Source organism: Salvia splendens, chromosome 7, assembly GCF_004379255.2.
Source record: "Salvia splendens isolate huo1 chromosome 7, SspV2, whole genome shotgun sequence".
Classification (NCBI taxonomy): domain Eukaryota; kingdom Viridiplantae; phylum Streptophyta; class Magnoliopsida; order Lamiales; family Lamiaceae; genus Salvia; species Salvia splendens.
Genome location: NC_056038.1, coordinates 15044082 through 15057044, shown reverse-complemented (window position 1 = coordinate 15057044; position 12963 = coordinate 15044082). Strand labels below are relative to the sequence as shown.

Below are 12963 nucleotides of genomic sequence, written 5' to 3'. Positions count from 1 at the left end.
CAATTTATGGACATATAATGCAACTTTGACACTCATAACGGACCAAATAATATCCTTAAAATAGTGCAAAATTCGAGCGTATCATATTGGCGACTTGAGCTCTCTGCAGAATCTCTCTCTTGCAGTCGATTCCGGAATCCCTAGCTGCAACTGTGTCTATGAGTTGATGTTCACTGAGACTAAACTCGGTTGATTTTCTGGCGAAATTTGTGTGTGTTCGTAAGTTGTGTTGAAACAACTCAATGGACAATCCCCAATTTCATCAAAGATATGAAGAAATTGAAATACTTGAATCTCACGAGAAATTGAGGAAATATTTTGTTAGGGATCTAAATCCCTAACGTTCGGTAGAACTGGGAACAACTACGAAGAGATAAATCCGGCGCCCGTGAGGGTCGGCGGAGGACGAATCTGGGCGGCTGTGCGCGGGTTCCAACCCGTCGGGCAATGGCTACAGATCAGATATACGTTTCCGGCTGTGCGCGGAGAGATTCCGTCGGGCAGCAGGTAGCGTAAGGAATTGGGGATTCAAAGAATCACACGTGGACTTGGCCAAAATAATATTGTATTTCATTGAACGATTAAAATGATAACATCCTCTCCTATTTATAATACTAGAATACTACTACCCTAACTTATTGAATAAGAAAACAAAGATATGGAAAAGATACTATGAATCAAAAAGATAACTAAATACTAAGATATAGGGATCGTATCAACTCCCCCACGGTTGAAATCCACCTTGTCCTCAAGGTGGAAACCACGAACCAACAAAGAGTTGAAAGAAGAAGCTTTGGCGATTTATCTCCTCCCGGATCAAAAGTAAATGTGCACAGTCGATGTATTCGAGCAAACGTCGCACCTCCATTTTGTGTTGGATCAAGAAGATCACCACTCTTGTCATCAAACACAACACTCAGTGAGTCCTTGGAAAATTTTCTCAACGTCGCACCTCCATTTTCACCCAAACAATTCTCAACAACATCTTGTGATGTCACTCGAGCAGCATCGAGAGATACGACGACCTTCTTCACTTTCTCAATGGAACCAACCTCCTCGTCGTCATCTAAAAATGTTTCTTCCTCTCCACTGATATAGGGGCTGCACGGCGGAGCAGTTGGGGCTGCGCTCTCCTCCCTGCTGTCGTCGTCGGGGCTGCAAGACGGAGCAGTTGGGGGCAGATTCACAGATGGGACAGCAGCTACAACGGGCAGTAGCACTGCTGAACGGCAGTAGCTCGTCATGCTCAAGCAAGATGACGAGCGTTGTGGTGGTGGTGACGGGACAACACCGACAGTAGGTAGTGAGTTGATAGATGGGTCGTGTCGAGGATCAGCGACGTGAGGTGGACAGTGACTCGACTGTCGCAACATCCGGTCGGGCATCATAATTGGTCGGTCTGACTGCCAAAGGTGAGAACTCGGTACAGTGTGTGGAATACGCTCACTGACTACACCCTTCTCAATGTCACTGGGGTAATCAAATTCATTAGCCATAAAACAGTCCGCTTCATCAATAGTTTGGCTTATATAGTCAACACCAAAGTCCTCGTCATAACCATCAGAGTCACACTCATAATCAGAGTAGTATATGGATGCGCTCTCTTCATAATCCAGGCTATCCATCGACACCCGAGCGCCCGGCGGGTCCCAACAAGTAAGCTTGAGGGTCTGTACAAGCGGCGGTTGATGAAATGGTGTAGGTGTGTACTGTGGCGGTGGCTCCGGCAGCGGAGGAGCGCGAATCTCTTCAACACGGCGACCGTGTGTTCGAAATGGTGGATCCCAGCATGTCACACGGCGACCGTGTGTTCGAAATGGTGGATCCCAGCATGTCACACGGCGACCGTGTGTTCGAAATGGTGGATCCCAGCATTTTGGACGACGCCTAGGCGGTCTCGAAACCATCTCCGCATAGGGGCGCTGTCTATATGCTGCTTTTGACGCCTGCAATTTTCTCAAACGATGATCGATTTCTTCAAATTGTGATTCCAGCCTATAGGTAGCAGCGTCCAATAGATCGATCAGTTGTTCATAACGCCCCACTCTAGAGTAGTGCTGCTGTGGCATCTCGAGTCGAGAGGGCGTCACTCGGAGATGTGGTGGCTGTTGTGGGACATAGGGCTGGACTCCCCTTGATTGTCTCTGTCGTGGCAGGTCCCAGGGCTGTCTCTGTTGCCCCAATTGCTGGTGGTGGGATCGATATGGCGGGTCCCAACACGTCCGGGGAGCGGCCATGAATCGAATTGATGTATGACGGAAGATGTAGAGAAATTGTGCCGCTGATCAGAGGTGTAGGCTGAAAAAGTTTTTTTTTTTAATTTTTTTTGGTAATGGAGATATATGTGGGGGATACGAATGAACAAAGACGGGGGATGAGTACGGGATGAAAGCACCAGTTGTTAGGGATCTAAATCCCTAACGTTCGGTAGAACGGGGAACAACTACGAAGAGATAAATCTGGCGCCCGTGAGGGTCGGCGGAGGACGAATCTGGGCGGCTGTGCGCGGGTTCCAACCCGTCGGACAACGGCTACAGATCAGATATACGTTTCCTGCTGTGCGCGGAGAGATTCCGTCGGGAAGCAGGTAGCGTATGGAATTGGGGATTCAAAGAATCACACGTGGACTTGGCCAAAATAATATTGTATTTCATTGAATGATTAAAATGATAACATCCTCTCCTATTTATAATACTAGAATACTACTACCCTAACTTATTGAATAAGAAAACAAAGATATGGAAAAGATACTATGAATCAAAAAGATAACTAAATACTAAGATATAGGGATCGTATCAACTCCCCCACGGTTGAAATCCACCTTGTCCTCAAGGTGGAAACCACGAACCAACAAAGAGTTGAAAGAAGAAGCTTTGGCGATTTATCTCCTCCCGGATCAAAAGTAAATGTGCACAGTCGATGTATTCGAGCAAACGTCGCACCTCCATTTTGTGTTGGATCAAGAAGATCACCACTCTTGTCATCAAACACAACACTCAGTGAGTCCTTGGAAAATTTTCTCAACGTCGCACCTCCATTTTCACCCAAACAATTCTCAACAACATCTTGTGATGTCACTCGAGCAGCATCGAGAGATACGACGACCTTCTTCACTTTCTCAATGGAACCAACCTCCTCGTCGTCATCTAAAAATGTTTCTTCCTCTCCACTGATATAGGGGCTGCACGGCGGAGCAGTTGGGGCTGCGCTCTCCTCCCTGCTGTCGTCGTCGGGGCTGCAAGACGGAGCAGTTGGGGGCAGATTCACAGATGGGACAGCAGCTACAACGGGCAGTAGCACTGCTGAACGGCAGTAGCTCGTCATGCTCAAGCAAGATGACGAGCGTTGTGGTGGTGGTGACGGGACAACACCGACAGTAGGTAGTGAGTTGATAGATGGGTCGTGTCGAGGATCAGCGACGTGAGGTGGACAGTGACTCGACTGTCGCAACATCCGGTCGGGCATCATAATTGGTCGGTCTGACTGCCAAAGGTGAGAACTCGGTACAGTGTGTGGAATACGCTCACTGACTACACCCTTCTCAATGTCACTGGGGTAATCAAATTCATTAGCCATAAAACAGTCCGCTTCATCAATAGTTTGGCTTATATAGTCAACACCAAAGTCCTCGTCATAACCATCAGAGTCACACTCATAATCAGAGTAGTATATGGATGCGCTCTCTTCATAATCCAGGCTATCCATCGACACCCGAGCGCCCGGCGGGTCCCAACAAGTAAGCTTGAGGGTCTGTACAAGCGGCGGTTGATGAAATGGTGTAGGTGTGTACTGTGGCGGTGGCTCCGGCAGCGGAGGAGCGCGAATCTCTTCAACACGGCGACCGTGTGTTCGAAATGGTGGATCCCAGCATGTCACACGGCGACCGTGTGTTCGAAATGGTGGATCCCAGCATGTCACACGGCGACCGTGTGTTCGAAATGGTGGATCCCAGCATTTTGGACGACGCCTAGGCGGTCTCGAAACCATCTCCGCATAGGGGCGCTGTCTATATGCTGCTTTTGACGCCTGCAATTTTCTCAAACGATGATCGATTTCTTCAAATTGTGATTCCAGCCTATAGGTAGCAGCGTCCAATAGATCGATCAGTTGTTCATAACGCCCCACTCTAGAGTAGTGCTGCTGTGGCATCTCGAGTCGAGAGGGCGTCACTCGGAGATGTGGTGGCTGTTGTGGGACATAGGGCTGGACTCCCCTTGATTGTCTCTGTCGTGGCAGGTCCCAGGGCTGTCTCTGTTGCCCCAATTGCTGGTGGTGGGATCGATATGGCGGGTCCCAACACGTCCGGGGAGCGGCCATGAATCGAATTGATGTATGACGGAAGATGTAGAGAAATTGTGCCGCTGATCAGAGGTGTAGGCTGAAAAAGTTTTTTTTTTAATTTTTTTTGGTAATGGAGATATATGTGGGGGATACGAATGAACAAAGACGGGGGATGAGTACGGGATGAAAGCACCAGTTGTTAGGGATCTAAATCCCTAACGTTCGGTAGAACGGGGAACAACTACGAAGAGATAAATCTGGCGCCCGTGAGGGTCGGCGGAGGACGAATCTGGGCGGCTGTGCGCGGGTTCCAACCCGTCGGACAACGGCTACAGATCAGATATACGTTTCCTGCTGTGCGCGGAGAGATTCCGTCGGGAAGCAGGTAGCGTATGGAATTGGGGATTCAAAGAATCACACGTGGACTTGGCCAAAATAATATTGTATTTCATTGAATGATTAAAATGATAACATCCTCTCCTATTTATAATACTAGAATACTACTACCCTAACTTATTGAATAAGAAAACAAAGATATGGAAAAGATACTATGAATCAAAAAGATAACTAAATACTAAGATATAGGGATCGTATCAACTCCCCCACGGTTGAAATCCACCTTGTCCTCAAGGTGGAAACCACGAACCAACAAAGAGTTGAAAGAAGAAGCTTTGGCGATTTATCTCCTCCCGGATCAAAAGTAAATGTGCACAGTCGATGTATTCGAGCAAACGTCGCACCTCCATTTTGTGTTGGATCAAGAAGATCACCACTCTTGTCATCAAACACAACACTCAGTGAGTCCTTGGAAAATTTTCTCAACGTCGCACCTCCATTTTCACCCAAACAATTCTCAACAACATCTTGTGATGTCACTCGAGCAGCATCGAGAGATACGACGACCTTCTTCACTTTCTCAATGGAACCAACCTCCTCGTCGTCATCTAAAAATGTTTCTTCCTCTCCACTGATATAGGGGCTGCACGGCGGAGCAGTTGGGGCTGCGCTCTCCTCCCTGCTGTCGTCGTCGGGGCTGCAAGACGGAGCAGTTGGGGGCAGATTCACAGATGGGACAGCAGCTACAACGGGCAGTAGCACTGCTGACGGCAGTAGCTCGTCATGCTCAAGCAAGATGACGAGCGTTGTGGTGGTGGTGACGGGACAACACCGACAGTAGGTAGTGAGTTGATAGATGGGTCGTGTCGAGGATCAGCGACGTGAGGTGGACAGTGACTCGACTGTCGCAACATCCGGTCGGGCATCATAATTGGTCGGTCTGACTGCCAAAGGTGAGAACTCGGTACAGTGTGTGGAATACGCTCACTGACTACACCCTTCTCAATGTCACTGGGGTAATCAAATTCATTAGCCATAAAACAGTCCGCTTCATCAATAGTTTGGCTTATATAGTCAACACCAAAGTCCTCGTCATAACCATCAGAGTCACACTCATAATCAGAATAGTATATGGATGCGCTCTCTTCATAATCCAGGCTATCCATCGACACCCGAGCGCCCGGCGGGTCCCAACAAGTAAGCTTGAGGGTCTGTACAAGCGGCGGTTGATGAAATGGTGTAGGTGTGTACTGTGGCGGTGGCTCCGGCAGCGGAGGAGCGCGAATCTCTTCAACACGGCGACCGTGTGTTCGAAATGGTGGATCCCAGCATGTCACACGGCGACCGTGTGTTCGAAATGGTGGATCCCAGCATGTCACACGGCGACCGTGTGTTCGAAATGGTGGATCCCAGCATTTTGGACGACGCCTAGGCGGTCTCGAAACCATCTCCGCATAGGGGCGCTGTCTATATGCTGCTTTTGACGCCTGCAATTTTCTCAAACGATGATCGATTTCTTCAAATTGTGATTCCAGCCTATAGGTAGCAGCGTCCAATAGATCGATCAGTTGTTCATAACGCCCCACTCTAGAGTAGTGCTGCTGTGGCATCTCGAGTCGAGAGGGCGTCACTCGGAGATGTGGTGGCTGTTGTGGGACATAGGGCTGGACTCCCCTTGATTGTCTCTGTCGTGGCAGGTCCCAGGGCTGTCTCTGTTGCCCCAATTGCTGGTGGTGGGATCGATATGGCGGGTCCCAACACGTCCGGGGAGCGGCCATGAATCGAATTGATGTATGACGGAAGATGTAGAGAAATTGTGCCGCTGATCAGAGGTGTAGGCTGAAAAAGTTTTTTTTTTTAATTTTTTTTGGTAATGGAGATATATGTGGGGGATACGAATGAACAAAGACGGGGGATGAGTACGGGATGAAAGCACCAGTTGTTAGGGATCTAAATCCCTAACGTTCGGTAGAACGGGGAACAACTACGAAGAGATAAATCTGGCGCCCGTGAGGGTCGGCGGAGGACGAATCTGGGCGGCTGTGCGCGGGTTCCAACCCGTCGGACAACGGCTACAGATCAGATATACGTTTCCTGCTGTGCGCGGAGAGATTCCGTCGGGAAGCAGGTAGCGTATGGAATTGGGGATTCAAAGAATCACACGTGGACTTGGCCAAAATAATATTGTATTTCATTGAATGATTAAAATGATAACATCCTCTCCTATTTATAATACTAGAATACTACTACCCTAACTTATTGAATAAGAAAACAAAGATATGGAAAAGATACTATGAATCAAAAAGATAACTAAATACTAAGATATAGGGATCGTATCAACTCCCCCACGGTTGAAATCCACCTTGTCCTCAGGTGGAAACCACGAACCAACAAAGAGTTGAAAGAAGAAGCTTTGGCGATTTATCTCCTCCCGGATCAAAAGTAAATGTGCACAGTCGATGTATTCGAGCAAACGTCGCACCTCCATTTTGTGTTGGATCAAGAAGATCACCACTCTTGTCATCAAACACAACACTCAGTGAGTCCTTGGAAAATTTTCTCAACGTCGCACCTCCATTTTCACCCAAACAATTCTCAACAACATCTTGTGATGTCACTCGAGCAGCATCGAGAGATACGACGACCTTCTTCACTTTCTCAATGGAACCAACCTCCTCGTCGTCATCTAAAAATGTTTCTTCCTCTCCACTGATATAGGGGCTGCACGGCGGAGCAGTTGGGGCTGCGCTCTCCTCCCTGCTGTCGTCGTCGGGGCTGCAAGACGGAGCAGTTGGGGGCAGATTCACAGATGGGACAGCAGCTACAACGGGCAGTAGCACTGCTGACGGCAGTAGCTCGTCATGCTCAAGCAAGATGACGAGCGTTGTGGTGGTGGTGACGGGACAACACCGACAGTAGGTAGTGAGTTGATAGATGGGTCGTGTCGAGGATCAGCGACGTGAGGTGGACAGTGACTCGACTGTCGCAACATCCGGTCGGGCATCATAATTGGTCGGTCTGACTGCCAAAGGTGAGAACTCGGTACAGTGTGTGGAATACGCTCACTGACTACACCCTTCTCAATGTCACTGGGGTAATCAAATTCATTAGCCATAAAACAGTCCGCTTCATCAATAGTTTGGCTTATATAGTCAACACCAAAGTCCTCGTCATAACCATCAGAGTCACACTCATAATCAGAGTAGTATATGGATGCGCTCTCTTCATAATCCAGGCTATCCATCGACACCCGAGCGCCCGGCGGGTCCCAACAAGTAAGCTTGAGGGTCTGTACAAGCGGCGGTTGATGAAATGGTGTAGGTGTGTACTGTGGCGGTGGCTCCGGCAGCGGAGGAGCGCGAATCTCTTCAACACGGCGACCGTGTGTTCGAAATGGTGGATCCCAGCATGTCACACGGCGACCGTGTGTTCGAAATGGTGGATCCCAGCATGTCACACGGCGACCGTGTGTTCGAAATGGTGGATCCCAGCATTTTGGACGACGCCTAGGCGGTCTCGAAACCATCTCCGCATAGGGCCGCTGTCTATATGCTGCTTTTGACGCCTGCAATTTTCTCAAACGATGATCGATTTCTTCAAATTGTGATTCCAGCCTATAGGTAGCAGCGTCCAATAGATCGATCAGTTGTTCATAACGCCCCACTCTAGAGTAGTGCTGCTGTGGCATCTCGAGTCGAGAGGGCGTCACTCGGAGATGTGGTGGCTGTTGTGGGACATAGGGCTGGACTCCCCTTGATTGTCTCTGTCGTGGCAGGTCCCAGGGCTGTCTCTGTTGCCCCAATTGCTGGTGGTGGGATCGATATGGCGGGTCCCAACACGTCCGGGGAGCGGCCATGAATCGAATTGATGTATGACGGAAGATGTAGAGAAATTGTGCCGCTGATCAGAGGTGTAGGCTGAAAAAGTTTTTTTTTTTAATTTTTTTTGGTAATGGAGATATATGTGGGGGATACGAATGAACAAAGACGGGGGATGAGTACGGGATGAAAGCACCAGTTGTTAGGGATCTAAATCCCTAACGTTCGGTAGAACGGGGAACAACTAAGAAGAGATAAATCTGGCGCCCGTGAGGGTCGGCGGAGGACGAATCTGGGCGGCTGTGCGCGGGTTCCAACCCGTCGGACAACGGCTACAGATCAGATATACGTTTCCGGCTGTGCGCGGAGAGATTCCGTCGGGAAGCAGGTAGCGTATGGAATTGGGGATTCAAAGAATCACACGTGGACTTGGCCAAAATAATATTGTATTTCATTGAATGATTAAAATGATAACATCCTCTCCTATTTATAATACTAGAATACTACTACCCTAACTTATTGAATAAGAAAACAAAGATATGGAAAAGATACTATGAATCAAAAAGATAACTAAATACTAAGATATAGGGATCGTATCATATTTAGACAAGAATTAGACGATCTTATTTGAATGACCTTAGGACCAAAAATGAACTTTAGTCTTTTATAGATACTAATCAGAATATGATTAATTCAACTAACATATCAAATGACTAATAACGGATGTATGCTTCCCTCGTGCAAGAGGTGTGGGTATGAAAGACGTCTGTAATCGGAGGGTGGTGGGAGAAGATGGTAAAGGAAGCGATGAGAACGAAGAAAGAGGAATTGATGAAATCTACAAGGGAATTGAGAGATTTGCAAGAATATCAGTGAGTAAATGAGGATCATCATATGCTAACGTGGGTATTTTAATAGGAGATGTCAAGATTTTGAGACATGCCGAATCTGCTCATTAAATTTGGAACAATACATTAGATTGTAACAAAAGGCTACTATTTTGTACTCAGACGATCACTATATTTACACATCAATACAGAAACGTTTTAAGCTATTTTGGTTGACAATATTGATGCCTTGAGACACCTCTCTGTAGTAGCATGTTTATGCATTCAAATATTATCATCACATACAAAATAGAACAACTTAACTGAGACAATATAACCGGATCAGATAAACTCGAACTGCATTAGTAGCCTAACGGACTTGTAGCGTTCCCCCTTCCGGGTATGAAGGGGAACGGCTCGGATGCCTTGTCTCAGCTCTGATACAGGGAGGCATGTCTGTCCTGCGAAGTCATCCTTCTCCGACGTGTCATGCTCGTGAACTTCAACCCGAAGAAGTGCGAGCTCAGGAACTGTTAGCGGGAACAGAAACACCTCATCCCAATTAGGTATCCAGTTATCATCAAGCGTTTTTGTTTTCTTTATTACAACGTCAGCCGGTACTCCTGCAATTCCCACCTAAGAATAGAAGGAGTAAAATATATCTATAACTTCATCTTTAAATTGACAACAATCGATGAAAATATGGCTACCCTTGCATAGAAATCAGGAGGAGAGTAGTTATCAAAGTATGTATGGTTGAAGTCATAAAACCATCCTTCGCCCATATACACAGTCACCTATAGCAACAAGTAAGTACATATGAGATCAAAGACAGACAAATGTTAAGCCAACTAAATAATTATTGAGCTTACCTTCAATGTCATTCTAACAGGTAATGAATCATAAATCACATCTGTATTCTTCAACAAAAATTCTGGTTTTTTTACATATCCACAACCACCATTAGCCCTGAACATGCCATGCATCAACCACAGTGCTCTCCCATAACCCTATTTTGGAATTTCATGAGTCATATTAGCTCGAATGATTAAACTCATGACAAAAGTCACAAAACTAACACTTTTTTTTCCTTAGATTTGTCTATTCTGTACATTCAAATATAAATTTGTGGTGATTTTTTATGCTTTGCTACATGTATGTACACTGACATAAAGTCAAGAAAACATAAGCCAGTAGTTTAAGTTGGAGTTGAAATATTCACAATTCATGAAAGGAAAATGCACTCACTTGCATATTCAACGCAACCATTTGAGCACCATGCATCCACCCAAGCAAGGGGTTGTAGTTGGATGAGTCAAAACGTATGCCTTTAGGATACACTCTCAGTAAATTCCGCTGTGTAAATCTGAATCCAAACAATATCTAGATTATGATTGTCTATTGTAAAATCACAGATGCAAATTACTAAAAATGTTATGATAGATTAGCTTGTTAAAAAAAGATAGAAACAGACTTATTGACAACTTACCTAGGATATTATGGAACTTACCTCACGACATCCTGGGTATAAGTTGCAATGGCCTTTTCGAGCTCCTGCTCACTCAAGCTAAGGCGTCTGACTTTGTTAGGCTCCACTCTAAGCCAGTCCTGCATTCCACCTCTCCCTTTTCCAGCATGAATTGCGATTAGACGCCTGTACTCAGGCGCCTCGTATTGGTCCAACTTGAAATCTTCTTCGCCCTCTTCATTCGACTCTGTATCTAAGCAACCAACCTTGAATAGAAATCGTAGTGCAACTTAGAATACGAAATAATGTGAATATGCTCAACATTATCCAAGATAGATAACTAACCTTATTTACATTAGTTTTAGTTCCGAAACTTTGGATTTCATTTCCCCAAGGTTCCTGTTTACTAGCATCCTTTCTCTTCTTTGAGCTAGTCTCTTGTATCTTAGCATCTTTGGCTTGTAAATACTCTTTGGGTGGCTTGGTTGATATAATGATCCTCCTCTTTAGAGATTCGGGCGATGGGAACTCACTCAAACATTCCGAACCAGGTGAATACAACATGCCACCAAATGTTTTGGTTATCATCTGTCATGAGGAAATCGATTATGAAGCAATGTTAGTACCATATAGACCCTTACAAACACCATAAGACGAACCTCGGCCGTTTTAGATTGAAGGTGGGGAGTTAGATGGTCTTCAAGTGTAATCACAACAGGATATTCAGATGCTACAAAAGCATGTTCCTTTATAGATCTCAAACATCTGATGAGTTTAACCGGAGTGGTAAGTGTCCTACGCACCAAGAAATTCGAAAATCTCTGTCAAATTTGTGATCATTTCAAGTAGAAAGATGGAGATTTTCCCCATGATTATCGTTTACCAATAGAACTGAACTAATCACCCTTATGTAAGACTATTGAATTCTTAATGAATAAAAAGGAACAACAAAGCACTTCTTCATGAGTTCATTTAGCCTTAAACTGCATAATGCTCTACCCCTCAATCACACACTCAAATTGTCAACATTCAATAAATAAAAAGTTGCAATGAAAACAAACCTCCCATGAAGAACCTCAACGTTGTCTTTTGTGGAATTGGGCCATATATCTAGTTCGATAACTCTTACACCTCTATGCAATGCATTAATAATTGGTATATCACTGCAATCACTACTTAGTTGATTCCCAGTTAGATATGAATTGTGGCCTGTGTATATGAAGTAATGAGATAGTGGAGCATTCATATCATGGTGAACCTGAGTAGCAAAGTAATATTGAATAATCAGATCAAGATAATTGGATTTCATGTACCACAACTAAACACTTTAGTTTTGTTTCTTTCAATTTCATCTTTGTTTCACCTAAGAATGGAAGTTTATTGTCATCACAACATGCACTTCATCTCAACAATAACAAAAATATGATATGGGGTAAAGACGAGATGAAAAAAAAACAAGCACAAAGAAAAATAGTAAACATGAACCAGAATTAAAAGTAAGAGTAGAACAAGCCTACAACAATCCTCCGAAGAGGCATACGAAAAGTCTACTAACTAGAAAAATCAGTTATCGTCAATCCTAATTAATTTTGGTTTATTGAAATCCTAGTTTACTTCATTGAAATAAAAAGAAAGAAGGAACAATAAATGGCCGAGAATCTGTCATCATTTTTCCTCATCCATTTGTTGTTCGATATAAATATATGTTTGTTCATCCTATGGAATAGGAGAATAAAAAGAGTAATGCATGGGAAAAAACGGTTACCCTGAGTTTAGGATTGAGAGGCGGATTAGCATCGCCAAACAAGTACTCGAAAAATCCCTCGAGGTTGAGGCCTCGGCGGTGGAACAATGTGAGATGCTTGAGCTCATGGAGGTGGCTAACCCCGTCGATGTGTGCCTGTGCATCCTCCAGCGTGGCGTTCTCCTCCTTCTGCACCTCCACCATGAACCGGCGCAGCTGCTCCACGCTCATGAACCCGTTCGCCGCCGTGTACTTGAAGAATATTGCCTTCACGTCATTCGGCGCCTCTGCCGCTGCCATCCGGAACCGCCGTTGGAAGCAGAAGCACACCCGGTACGTCTGTTTGCCCGACATCTTGCCCAATTCTTTTTATTAATACGATCGCGACGTTTGCTTGTGGAAAAGGGAAGGGGTTGTTTGGATTTGATTCAAAAAATAAAGAGATGGAAGATGTGGAATATGTCGCCACCGCGGCGGATTCGCCACGGA

General features: G+C 45.5%; 1 protein-coding gene across 1 annotated transcript; it reads right to left on the bottom strand.

Annotated features, from left to right (window-relative positions):
* Positions 1-9604: 9604 nt before the first annotated feature.
* LOC121811650 (phosphoinositide phospholipase C 2-like) lies at positions 9605-12963 on the bottom strand. Its single transcript, XM_042212533.1, has 9 exons — positions 12496-12963; positions 11792-11988; positions 11390-11525; positions 11076-11318; positions 10773-10996; positions 10511-10628; positions 10135-10272; positions 9973-10059; positions 9605-9898 (listed from the first exon to the last, which is right to left on the bottom strand). The coding sequence occupies exons 1-9, from the start codon at positions 12826-12828 to the stop codon at positions 9605-9607; spliced, it is 1770 nt and encodes a 589-aa protein (XP_042068467.1). The 5' UTR covers positions 12829-12963.

Bases quoted from the DNA above. Each gene is read 5' to 3' on its own strand.
- LOC121811650 (XM_042212533.1), bottom strand. From the start codon at position 12,828: ATGTCGGGCAAACAGACGTACCGGGTGTGCTTCTGCTTCCAACGGCGG. The intron at 11,319-11,389 runs GTTCGTCTTATG...TCCTCATGACAG, and splicing joins TTCAATCTAAAACGGCCGAG to ATGATAACCAAAACATTTGG. The intron at 9,899-9,972 runs GTAGCCATATTT...TTCTATTCTTAG, and splicing joins CTCCTGATTTCTATGCAAGG to GTGGGAATTGCAGGAGTACC.